A 13799-nucleotide genomic window follows, 5' to 3' on the forward strand; every position below is an offset into this window, starting at 1 on the left:
CCCAGCAGCAGGACCGCTACCTCCGCGTTTGTGCAAGGAGGAACAGGAAGGGCACTGCCAGAGCCCTGCAGAATGACCTCCAGCAGGCCACAAATGTGCATGTGTCTTGTTAGAAACCGACTCCATGAGGATGGTATGAGGGCCCGATGTCCACAGATGGGGGTTGTGCTCACAGTCCAACACCGTGCAGGACGCTTGGCATTTGCCAGAGAACACCAGGATTGGCAAATTCGCCACTGGTGCCCTGTGCTCTTCACAGATGAAAGCAGGTTCACACTGAGCCCATGTGACAGCCGTGACAGAGTATGGAGATGCCGTGACCGTGATCTACTGCCTGCAACATCCTTCAGCATGACCGGTTTGGCAGTGGGTCAGTAATGGTGTGGGGTGGCATTTCTTTGGAGGGCCGCATAGCCCTCCATGTGCTCACCAGAGGTAGCCTGACTGCCATTAGGTACCGAGATGAGATCCTCAGACCCCTTGTGAGACCATATGCTGGTGCGGTTGGCCCTGGGTTCCTCCTAATGCAGGACAATGCTAGACCTCATGTGGCTGGAGTGTGTCAGCAGTTCCTGCAAGATGAAGGCATTGAAGCTATGGACTGGCCCGCCCGTTCCCCAGAACTGAATCCGATTGAGCATATCTGGTACATCATGTCTCGCTCCATCCACCAACGCCACATTGCACCACAGACTGTCCAGGAGCTTGCGGATGCTTTAGTCCAGGTCTGGGAGGAGATCCCTCAGGAGACCATCCGCCACCTCATCAGGAGCATGCCCAGGCATTGTAGGGAGGTCATACAGGCATGTGGAGGCCACACACAATACTAAGCCTCATTTTGACTTGTTTTAAGGATATTACATCAAAGTTGGATCAGCCTGTAGTGTTTTTCCACTTTAATTTTGTGTGTGACTCCAAATCCAGGCCTCCATTGGTTAATAAATTTGATTTCCATTGATGATTTTTGTGTGATTTTGTTGTCAGCACATTCAACTTTGTATAGAACAAAGTATTCAATGAGAATATTTCATTCATTCAGATCTAGGATGTGTTATTTGAGTGTTCCCTTTATTTTTCTGAGCTGTGTGTGTGTGTCTGTGAGTGAGTGTGTAAAATATATAATTTATTTATTTACATTTTTTTTTTTTTTTTACAGTATTATGAGTATTTATTAAATGAACACCCCAGGTTTCTAGTAGTGAAAATTGGTCAAAGGCCTATCCTTTCCACTCATTCCTCCTAAGTGTACATTCCTTCCACACTTCCATCCCTTTCCATGGTAAAGGTATGTATCCAACTTCACCTTTCTGTCACTCATGGGTTATGGATTAGCGTCTTGGAGGCCACAGAATGACTGCACTAATGGAAGGCCTTCAGGATGATTCTTCTCTCTTTGTCTCCTCTTTCAATTCTGAAAGCTCAGTTTTATCCAGCTGACCATGGATCAATAACTAGGCATGAGGGGTTGATGATTTTTTTTCACCAAAGTAGTTTAAGAAATAAAAACACATAGGCATAAGGCAAGCCGGTTTGCTGTAAGGACGCTGATTTGTTGGAAAAGCTGAAGAACAAGCATGTATTATATCTTGGTTAAAGCAGGTTTTTGTAAATGAAAGAAAAATTTTTTTGATTGCTCAACACAAAGCCAGCAAAGGTGGAACTACCTCTGTCTGACGTGTGCTCTCTCGTTCCTCAGGCACATCTCTTACTGTTTATTTGGGTCAATTTCTGGGCCATAAAATGGGCCATAGCACTCTTTGGCAGTTACAATATGTGTATATTAGTGATGATTAGTAATGAGAATGAAATTAGAAGATTAGAAATGAGCAGATCAGAGGGACAGTGAAGGTAGAGCAGTTTGGAGATAAAGCCAGAGAGGCCAGGTTGAGATGTGCTGAGGAGTAATAGTGGATATATTGGTCAAAGAATGTTGGAGATGGTGCTGCCAGGTAGAAGGAGAAGAGGTAGACCTCAGAGAAGGTTTATGGATGTAGTAAAGGTGGACATGGAGACGGTTGCTGTGAAAGTAGAGGAGGCAATGGATAGGACAAGATGGCAGCAGATGATCCGCTGTGGCGACCCCTAAAGGGAGCAGCCGAAAGAAGAAGAAGAAGTAATGAGAATGAAATTTTTTTTTTTTTTTCTGTCCAGTGATTCTGAGTCCCTTTGGTCTGAATGGGACACTGACGGGGCAGTCCTTCAAGCTGTCAGACCCGCCCACGCAGAAGCTCATTGAGGAATGGAACCAGTTCTACCCAATCAGCCCCAGCTCCAAGGAGAGTTCAGAGGACAAGATGGAGGACATTGACTGGGAAGATGACTCTCTAGCTGCTGTGGAGGTGCTCGTTGGTAAGAAGACTCCTCCTGAGTTGCTTTAGTGTTTTTCAGTAAACTGAATAAGATGGTTAACAGTGTCTTTACATGTTTTTTATTTATAAGATAAGTCAGATGAAGACAATTTAACACATACATTACTGTCAGAAATAAGGAAGTAATATATATAGGGATATGGAATTTAAAATGAACTCAGATTTTTAGCTGAATGTACTTTGCCAAAGCCCTTGCCACATCTGTGTATGTACAGATACACAGGATGCAAATAAAATTTCAATGGAGTTTCAGTGGAGATGACGCTCTGCTTTATCTCGGAGTCAAACTCAAGGGATTGGATATAAGTGGTACAATAACATCTAGAATCTCAGAGTCTGAGCCAGATCTCAGCTCAGTATCCTGGCTTCCATCATTTATTCTTTCACTAACTTACTTCTCAGCTACATGAGATTAGAGATCATGAGTGACAGCATTCTTTAGATAGCATCTAAGTGTTGTACACTAATTTGTTTGTTTTCTCAGGTGGTGTGCGCATGGTGTATCCTGCCTGTCTGGTCTTGGTCCCGCAGTCAGATATTCCCACAGTAACACCTGTTGGGTCCTCGCACTGCACTGCTGTCTATTCGGGTGGCCACCAAGTGCCTGCTTCAAACAGAGACCCCACCATCTCCTCTGTCACACTTACCCCTCCCACCTCACCAGAGGAGGCCCAGACAGGTACACGTTTTTCTGCATCTTTTGCTTTAGTCAGCACTAAAGTGTAATATTTCAATTATATTTTTGGGTTTGTTTTCAAATGTGATCCAAGTCAATTGTCTTAATCATCTCATGAAATGTAATGCTTTTATTCCTCAATGTTTCTGTTTCTCTCATTCCTTTGGTCTCACACTGCCTGTGTTTTGTGTTTTCTGTCCTTTGTTCCAGTTGACTCTCATTCTGCACAGAAGTGGATGCGGTTGCCATCAGCAGTTGACGGCTTCAGCGTAGACAACACGAGTCACCATGGAGGCAAGATTCCACGCAGGATGGCCAGCCAGGTGGTGGAGCATGTCTGGCAGGAGTGCAACATCAGTCGAGCACTGAACAAGTATGTGCTTTAAAATCCCTGTCAATGTGGTTTCAGATACTTAGATTTTGTATGAATTGATACGATATACTGTGGAAAAAGTATTTACCAGTGTGATATTCAAGAAATATATGAATTAATACAATTTAATTGTAGATTACGAGCTGCCACTCGGCGGCACGGTGGCATGGTGGGTAGCGCTGTCGCCTCACAGTAAGGAGGGCCTGGGTTCGATTCCCCGGCCGGGCGGTCCTCTCTGTGTGGAGTTTGCATGTTCTCCCCGTGTCTGCGTGGGTTTCCTCCGGGTTCTCTGGTTTCCTCCCACAGTCCAAAGACATGCAGTCAGGCCAATTGGACATGCTAAATTGCCCCTAGGTGTGAGTGTGTGAGTGACTGTCTGTGTCTGTCTGTCTGCCCTGTGATGGACTGGCGACCTGTCCAGGGTGTATCCTGCCTTCTGCCCGAAGACTGCTGGGATAGGCTCCAGCACCCCCCCGCGACCCTGACGGAGAAGCGGCTTAGATAATGGATGGATGGATGGATGGATGGAGCTGCCACTCAGCACTAATGTTAAATTTGTAACCTGTAGCTAGCCAGCTAACTGCTAGACCATGCTTTTGAAACACAAGCTCCTGGTATGAACTGGAATGGTCACATTTGTAGACACTGTGGAAAAATGTCATTTACCTTATTGTGTTCTACACCTCTACAAGGTACAGCTGTGGGGAAATAAGGCTTGATGTTTATTGCTGTTTTTAAGGTCGACTGCTATCTCTCGTGGTCTCGTAATTGAAGTTAATCACTTATTGATCCTGCAACAGGTGGCCAACACAAGTAGGAAGCAGCGACTGGGCCAGTGGTGTAATGAAGCTTCATAAAAATTACTGATAGCTTAGTTAGAAAGGGGTAAATTGTCTGCTTTTTCAGAGCTTTGACTGGGACTTGAAGCAGCAGAAGAGTAGTGACTTTGCAAGAGAAAAGAACACGCGAGTGGCTGAAGAATACATATTGATAACTGTGATTAATACTTAGGTCCAATCCCATTTCACCCCTTAGCCCTCTGTTTTGTGCGTTCATGTCTAGGGTTAGGGTTTTTCAGACTCTAAACTCCATTAAAAATGACGAAAATCACCATTTTAGTTTAGTGGTGTTTCAATGAACACTATATTTCCAAAAGTATTCATTCACCCATTCAAATCATTAAGTTCTGGTGTTCATCACTTCAATGGCTGCAGCTGCATAAAACCAACCATCTAGGCATGCAGACTGCTTCTACAAACATTTGTGAAAGAATGGGTCGCTCTCAGGAGCTCAATGAATTGCAGCATGGTACTGTGATAGGATGCCCACCTGTGCAACAAATCCAGTCATGAAATTTCCTCACCACTAAATATTCCACAGTCAACTGTCAGTGGTATTATAAGAAAGTGGAAGTGATTTGGTAATAACAGCAACTCAGTCATGAAGTCGTAGGCCACGTAAAATGACAGAGTAGGGTCAGCTGATTCTGATGTGCAAAGTGCGCAAAGGTCACCAACTTTCTGCAGAGGCAATTGCTACATACCTTCAAACTTCATGTGGCCTTCAGATTAGCTCAAGAACAGCGTAAAGCTTCATGGAATGAGCTTCCAAGGCCAAGTAGCTGCATCCAAGACTTACATCACCAAGTGCAATGCAAAGCATCAAATGCAGTGGTGTAAAGCGCCGCCACTGGACTCTAGAGTAGTGGAGACGTGTTCTCTGGAGTGATGAATCACACTTCTCTGTCTGGCAATCCGATGGACAAGTCTGGGTTTGGTGGTTGTCAGGAGAATGGTCTGACTGCATTGTGCCAAGTGTAAGTTTGGTGGAGGGGGGGGGGATTATGGTGTGGGGTTGTTTTTCAGGAGTTGAGCTCGGCCCTGTAGTTCCAGTGATGGAACTCTTAATGCTTCAGCAGACCAAGAAATTTTGGACCATTTCATGCTCCCAACTTTGTGGGAACGATTTGGGGATGGCCCCTTCCTGTTCTAACATGACTGCGCACCAGTGCACAAAGCAAGGTCCATAAAGACATGGGTGAGCGAGTTTGGTGTGGAAGAACTTGACTGGCCTGCACAGTGTCCTGACCTCAAGCCGATAGAACACCTTTGGGATGAATTAGAACGGAGACTGTGAGCCAGGCCTTCATGTCCTACATCAGTGTCTGATCTCACAAATGCGCTTTTGGAAGAATGGTCAAAAATTCCCATAAACACACTCCTTGTGGAAAGCCTTCCCAGAAGAGTTGAAGCTGTTATAGCTGCAAAGGGTGGCCCAACATCATATTAAACCCTATGGATTAAGAATGGAATGTCACTCAAGTTCATCTGCATGTGAAAGCAGACAAGCAAATAATTTTGGCAATATAGTGTATTATGGTTGTTTTCTTCATAACAAACATAACAAATCGCCAATAGCACGCTAAAGTCTTGGTAGTCCAGCAGCATTGGTGCCTGAAGTGCCAGAATGTCACTGCTGCACCATTTAAGGTGGGAAAATTTGAACAAGAAGCAAATAAATAGCTGACTTCAGCTTTGTATCACCAAAGAATTAGTGGTGGGTGAAAATAAATAATTGTCTTATACCCCCCTCTTCAAAAGCATGTGATGCCCTAAATGTAACTAAAACCTCTAACTTTTCCCTTCTCTGCTATCGCTAAAGATGGCCGGGTCACCTGCAGAGCACAGCTAGTGAAGAATAATGAATACCATTGACATACCATTGTCACTTCTGTTCCAAAGGCTTTAGGTGACACTCGAAAGCAAGGGGTAGGGCTAAAAAGAAGAAAAGGGATTGGTCCTTAGGCTGATATAACATCACCAAATTTAGTCTTGCCCAACTCAAATCAAACAGAAGAACATGGTAGGAAAAAAGTAATTTTAAAAATCTCTCCACAGAAAAGACTTTGTTTTTCTGCTAGTTAATATTTAAAACATCACAAAATCTTGAAAAAGAGTAAGACCGTGCCTTTAAGCCAGCATAAGTAGATTTTCACTTTAAGAAAGAACAATCATAAACACTTTTGAGCACACCCATTAAATGATTTTACTCACAAATTAATATTTTTAATTAAATTTATTATTATTTATTATTATTTTTTTAAAGACGCAAGTTCTCTGCCACAGCCAATGGGACCGGTGAAGAAGAGGTGCTGGAGAAAATGGGCTCCTGGGATTTTGTTGAATCAACACAGAGAACAACTTGCAACTGCTCAAGGTACACACACAATGCATGCTGTACAATAGACACAATGTCATCAACATTTGGTCACATTTGTTACTTTGCTGACCAGATTCTTCACCCGTGTGAATTATTATTTTGGTCACTGTTTGTTTAGCATATTATGCCTATGCCGTTGCAGTTACCAGAATTCTCAGATACGAAGACCAAATGGCTACAATTCTAGGACAAAGAAATTGGTAGAAATGACTATATTGCCATGACAATGGGGAAAAATAGGCCATTGGTATAACATTGACTATAAGACCACTGTGGAAATATAATGGCAATATTAAGTTATTTGAGTAATTTATTTCAGGCTTCTGCTACAACATTAGACTTAGATCTTTACTCTGTAGACATACCTCTGTGTTGTCAGTTTTAGTGCAGATGTGTTTTTTGTGCTTTAGAGCAGTCATGATAAACATGATAACTGAGGTAGGCTGTATAAACCTCACACCGACTGGCAGCAACCTACTTGGATAAAATGTGCGAAAAAAAAAAACAGTACTATTGATGCATACTTAGCAAGCATTCAGGGATGTGTAGCATCTGTGACTTCAAGATTATTTTTTTATTTATTTATTTTTTGTGTGTGAGTTTGTAAAGTCATTCTTTCCATCAGCTGACCTTCATATTAACTTTTGAATTTATCATTCTGTTTATTTGGTTTTATTCTTTGTTAGAGAGAAGCAGAAAGGAGACTTGGGTCATGGTCCAAAAAGGCCTGTCACAATAGTGAAATTCTAGCTGACAATTAACTAGAATAAAGGAACTTCCCACAACCCTCTTTCGAGGAACTAGGTCTGTCATACCTATTGCATAATCGCTTAATCACAGTTATTTGAAGGGATTGCAATTATTTAAGCTGACTGCAGTCATTTTCGACCAGTTGTTTGGATTTCAGGCATGTCATACTGCAACAAACAAAATGTGAAAGTAGGTGCAGATAAATGTCAATAACCAAATGACCAAGAACAGACAAGTAGGTTTTTGATCATTGATTAGTTATTTATATGACAACGTGGGTGGAAAATGTTGGTGTGAATGTGTTTTTGTGAGTTTTGTGTGTGCACCGCTCCGACCACAGAGTAGTCTGTGGTTGCTGTGTTTACATATGTAAACTTAAGTCCTTCAGGCCTGCACCTCAACGGCACACCCAATGAAAGAAATGTAAAGGTCAACCCTAAATTTAGGCTTTAGGCTTGATTCCAGTTGTGACATTTGCTCCCTTTGGTCAGGGGTTCATGGGCAAATATTTGAGTTCTCATTGGGAGGGAAGAACAGCTGGACAGACTAAAATCCTGCTTAATTTTTGTTATTTAAAGGATTGCCTGATAATGTCAAAAAAAGCAGAAGTCTCCATTTCACACGACTACTATGTGTACTTTTTCATCTTAATTGGACATTAACTTGATCTTTAATTAAAACATGTTTTTCCTCTCTCCTCTCAGGCACAAAGCCCTGAAGCAGCGAGTGGGCAGTACACAGGGCCAGCCTGTTTCAGCTGGGCAGGTGCAGCAGCAGCCCACCAAGCACAAAGCAGGAGAGAAGCCTGAGAAAGGTGACAAACAGCAGAAACGTCCACAAACGCCCTTTCACCACCGGAGCTCCATCTGCGATGATGTCTCAATGGAAACGGATGCCTCGGCAGGCCAACGTTTGTCTCTCAGAGGTCAGGACGGGGGCCGATTCCCTGGCCTCCGGCCTTCCGATGTCTGTACTGTGCCGAAACCACCTCAGCTGCACACAGGGGCTGGAACAGCAGGCAGTGTTGGTGGCCCATCAGAAATGGTGGGCTCCCCTCAGCCACCTCCACTCAGCCCTCACCCCTGTGAGCGGGGTGAGGAACCATCTGAAGCCCTAAAGAATCCCTCCACACCCCACAGCCAACACTTCTACCCTCCTTCTTCAGAGCCTTGCCTCCTGCCCCAGAAGGGCCCAGATGATCCTCGTGTTGATTCTCTCGCTCCTCCCTTCCATCCAGCTTTTCCCGAAGCCATGGAGCCCACGGTGTATGTCGGGGCAGCAGTAAGCCTGGAGGATGATGGAAGTCATGTGCCCTGGAGATTCTTCAACCTCCCACGCAGGAAAGACTTGGATTTCCCTACACCCTCACTGCCTATGGACAAACTGAGAGAGGAGGCCTTGCTGGCAGTTGACGGGGAATATGTCAGTCACTGAGTAAGTATCTAACTGCATGGTTAGTTTACACACTAGTAGCGGAAATTCTTCTCAAGCTGTTGGTTGGTCATGACCATTATGTCAGTAAGCTGGTCTCTTGTGCCTTCGCCTTTAACTTAGAATGTACACCAGCCCACTTGCCAAGCTTCTGTTTTCTCTCGGACCGCCTGCAGCAGTGCCTCCCCTGGTCAGTTGTATCAGATGACTTCACAGTCTCTGGGCCTGGTCCTCACACTCTGTTTGCTACTGTCTGCTGCTTAGTGTGAATGATTCATAATATTTACCAAATCCCAACAGTGTCTGCAGTTCAGGCATGAGTTTATGGGATACATGTATTAAAGAAATTATTTGCTTATGTATACACAACAATAAGTTGTTTTTTTGTTGTGCAGTCCTGTTATGATATTGTGTAGTAAATTTTTTTTTAAAAATTTCCTTCAGTTGTTAAATGTAGTTGATTTTAAAAATAAAAGTACCTACCTACTATAAATTCACTGTAAACCTGTACAAATGGGTTTGCTGAAGCATCTAAAATTGTTGAAATATAACCTAAACTGAACTAATTAATTGCCTATGAATAAGGTAGACCAGTCAAAGGCAACCAAACACCTATATGCTATGTACATGACAACACAATCACTAACTTGCAGCCTAGCTATGTTCAGTGTTCAAAGCCTCAAGTCATAAAAAATGGATATGCTGGTGTTCTTGAACAGGACAACATTCCTGGATTTCTTGTTAAAGAAAATAATTGCTATGTCGAGCAATATCGTTCAGAAAAATCACAGTAAGAAGTTTTGCTCAAAATTCTTTAGCTCTACGAGATATAAATTTGGCCTCAGTCATGCTCACTGGCTTGTCTAGATGCCTGCATATATGTATATAACCTTGTTTCTCAGTTTTCTACCAAAAGCAATTGAAAACCTTGAGTGAAGTCAGTGACAAAGGAGTGTGTTGTTCTGTTCTTTCAGATTTTTAGTTTATCATAGCTTAAACATCAGTGTACTTGTTGTTGGACCTTCTTTGTTGGTAGCAGTGGTGATGTGGTAATTGTCTAATCTTTAGTTTGCAGTGGTCAGGATCAGACTCAGACATTCTTTTCTCTTTAGTAGGTTTGTTTAGAGCACACACACACACACACACAGGCCCCCATCTGATGCTGGGCAGAATGTTCTATATCTGGTGGTTGTGGTGCGCATACAGCACATTAATCTCTGGCTATGTGCCCTTTTGACATCATTCATAACTAATGTGCATGCATAGCACTGCTGCAGACTGGGGAGCTTATTGATTCCTTCTCTGATAACAATATGTATCGTTGTAATACATGTAGGCACGCCTACTTCAGTGAAGAGCTTTTATGAAAGATATAGAACGGGCAAAATTGAGAGTGAAAGAGCAGTTTAAGGATGTCACAGTAGGAGAAAAACAGACAGTGGTTGCACCAGCTGGAAGTATTATGAAATCCGAGAAACCCGTGCTGCTATGGGTGCTGCCTCTCCAGTGCTTGTCTATTCTGAGGGAGTTTAATCCCTGCATTATCTGGGTCTCTTTGGAGGCTAATCTCTGGGCAGTGTCTTGTCATCCTGTGTCAGAGTAGTAGTGTACTGATCTGTCACAGAGAACAACAAAATCTTTTGAACAAACAGCACAGATAGAGAGTTTGATCTTGAAACTCAAGACTTGCTGAACCTTGGCAGGTGCAGGTTGTTTTGGTAAGCCTCTAACCTATTTTGTACAAGCTCTTAATTACACTTCCAGTCTCAAAGTATGAATGAAACCTTTCCAGACAAAATGCTTATTTCAAAACTCATGTCTGTGTACTGTTTGTTGTGTCTGCAGGTTAATGGCCACCTCCAAGCATACTCTGAAAGTATCAGAGGAACGCATCCAGACTTACCTGCAGCGGCGAAACCAGCATCTAGCTGCAGCCATCGCTGACAGCGACCATGAGCCTGAGGTGGATCCCTACGCCTTTGTAGATGGGGATGTGAAGTTCACCTTCTCAGATAAGAAAGATAAAGCAGGCGGGGAGAAAGAGCAAGGAAAGAAACACAAGGTAAGGGTCTCTGACCCCAACCTCACTACTAGTTCCAGCAGTGTTCTCCCAAAGGTTTTTGGTTAGAACAGAGGTTAAGGAAAGGATTTGGAGCATGCAAGTCAATATGACTGGGTTATGGGAGGAAAAGTATTGTGTGTTCTCTCTCTTTCTCTCTCTTTCCTTCTCTGTCTGTCTCTGTCTCTCTCTCTCTCTCTCTCTCTCTCTCTCTCTCTCTCTCACTTCCCCCCCCCCCCCCCCCCCCTTATAAGAGGCAAATAAACCCTGTTCACTGAACTGTACCTCTTAAGCATATTATTCTGTATTCCTCCTGTGTGAGATCTTTTTATGAGTTTCCGCACCCCACATGCTTGCTGTGTTTTTTCACTACTACTAAAAGGGAGAGTTTCTTTGCGGCTACTCTGAGCTTTCAGCGCATAAGACCTTGGGGGAAGACCTTTATTGCGCTTACTGTATCAGTACTAGGAGAGAAAGTCAGAAGGATAAGGAGAGAACTAAGAGGCTGCTTTTTCATGCAGTGTGGCTTTTCTGATAGTGTTTTAAATGCGTTTGTAACCAGTCTATTTACACATAAACAAACACTCACACTGTGCAACTGAAGAGTAATTTGTTTCACTACTCATTGTGCTCAGATTATGACCTGCTTAGCTCTTGTTGTCCAGCCCAGGGCTGAAATATTGATTATTGGCTTTCTTCCATTAGCATGTGTAGTTGTTTCTTGTTGTTTGTGGTCTGGATGTGGAGTAGGTCTTCAAGGAGAAGCAGATTAGAGTCTGTAGTCACTGATAAAAAGCCTGCAGCAGAATTAAATCAATGACATGTTCCTCTCGCTGGACATGCTCCCACCTCTTCTAGAGGATTTGCTCCAATTGCAAATACAATTTTCTCTTTCCCTCACTTGCTTAGTATTTTATTTTATTATATTTTTGTATAATAATTAAAAAAAAAAATGTTATCCATCCTTTACATTGTGGGAAAGTTTCATAAGAGATGGACCAACAGAAACTGTCCAGAATTACATGGAATACAATGCTTTTACATTAACCTACGTAAAACTTCATGTTTTTTCCTTCACTTGTAAAAAAAGGAACTTCACTGGGTTTAAAAAAAGCATGCATTTTTGAGAATTATCATTTATATTTTATTTTAAAACATGAAATGAATATACAAGCCATCTTATCAATGTTAAACACACGTCTCTACACTTTACTCAGCATGCTAGCAAGTTAGGATGCGTTTGTTGTGTGTTTGTGCTTCTAATCACAGTTTCATGAGTGTTACAGTTCACAAGGTCAGAGGCACAAGTGTATATTCCTGTGGGAATAAAGTGCAACCTAATTCACTGACTCTGTCTCTTGCTCAGGGGGAAGATGGAAGCGCTGGTCCATCAGATGGTAAGATATTATGCTTCTCATTTCTAGTCAGAGATGCCAGGTACAATGTATTCAGTAAGGAAAATGTAAGGTTAAGTGAGCAACATATGCCGTGAGAGAAGGTTGGTTAAATGTTTACTAGTTTGTAATAGTATTGTCTTTTTTGACTTCACTGGCTTAGCTAACCACCCATACTTAGTACATAAGTTATTCTTAATTAGTGAGCTATCTTTAATCTTTCTTTATGGGTTTTTGCCAGATCCAGATCAACTGTTTTCTGCCTGTAAAGTTTTAATGTGTGCTGTATCTCTTGAAATGGCCTTGTCCAGGTTGATGTCAAACAGAATGAATGTTGAATGCACTCCCTTTACACTTCCACACCTGGAAGTCTGTAATTGCCAGATAGACAGTGCTAAGGAAGACAACTTCTGTGTCCATTTCCTCCCTTGTCTTGCTACCTTTTTCACATTTTTTTTTTTCTACTCTGATGATCCCTCTCATTTTCCCCTGCAGATGCTCAGCGGGGTGCAGCCCACAAAATCGCTGCCTCTACCAGTCTGATCCATGACTCTGACCTGGCTGTTTCTATCAAAGACCTGGATAACATCTTCAATTCCGATGAAGATGAGCAAACGGTTAGCTTCAGAGAGACATCTCCTAATAAACTGCTGCACTGTCTTACTTTTTTGCACATACACACACACTTGCTCTCTCTGTCAATGCTGAGTAAGCAAAAGCAAAGCTTCAGGAGTGGAGTATCGTATCAATATACAGTGAATATTCCTTTAGGCATATTTAGTGATATAATTTGAGGGCATCATGTATGTTAACTGCTGACAATTCTTACTTGCACAAGAGTCTAAACCCTGCACTTTCAGCTTATATTTAAATAGGAAATCTTTTTCACTCTGCAAATGAATAGCTTGTAAAGATTCCCATTCTCTTCTTGAATGGCAGTCTTGCTGTGAGATTTTGCTCTGAGCAAAAATCAGCTGATACATTTTGTAGTAGCTGACATGAGCTTGTATTCCAAGCCCTTCATTATCAAATGACTGCCAGCAAGATGAGTTCAGTCATGAGCTAAATAAAACACTGTTGTAGAGTACACAGTTGCATTTTAGAACAATTTCAGTAATTCTTTTTCTTTTCTTCACCCCATTAATCTTTTTAGCCTGGTGCCAGGAGAGCAGTGAATGGAACGGAGGAGAAGTTTGGCAGTAAGGAACCGAAGCCAGCTGCCCTGGACCCTGTGTCATGTATAAGTGAGTATAATCTCCGATTCAACAAATCAGTCTACACAGAAGCGCAAGCTAATACAATACATACTGCATTTAGACAGGCAATCAAATCAGTGTTTTTCCCATCACATATGCATCTGGTATTGTCCCTGAAGTCTAAGCAACAAACATTTTTGATGCTTTTTTTCCCACTATTAATTTCAGCCACAGATTTCAACAAATTAATCCCTGCCAGTAGAATATCTAAACACACGCCTGTACACCATTGATTTCTCTATGATGCACCCACTTGTTAAGTTGATGAAATT

The 13799-nt window shown here is 42.4% G+C and overlaps 1 protein-coding gene across 1 annotated transcript in view; it reads left to right on the plus strand.

Annotated features, from left to right (window-relative positions):
• med13a (mediator complex subunit 13a) overlaps nt 1-13799 on the plus strand; it is a 68950-nt gene that overhangs the window by 38654 nt on the left and 16497 nt on the right. Inside the window, 10 exon segments of the mRNA XM_017717462.1 lie at nt 2152-2349; nt 2854-3048; nt 3256-3418; nt 6524-6634; nt 8092-8800; nt 8802-8821; nt 10664-10880; nt 12244-12274; nt 12767-12888; nt 13425-13515. Coding sequence (XP_017572951.1) covers nt 2152-2349; nt 2854-3048; nt 3256-3418; nt 6524-6634; nt 8092-8800; nt 8802-8821; nt 10664-10880; nt 12244-12274; nt 12767-12888; nt 13425-13515 — 1857 coding nt within the window.

This window comes from Pygocentrus nattereri, chromosome 18 (genome assembly GCF_015220715.1).
Source record: "Pygocentrus nattereri isolate fPygNat1 chromosome 18, fPygNat1.pri, whole genome shotgun sequence".
Classification (NCBI taxonomy): Eukaryota; Metazoa; Chordata; class Actinopteri; order Characiformes; family Serrasalmidae; genus Pygocentrus; species Pygocentrus nattereri.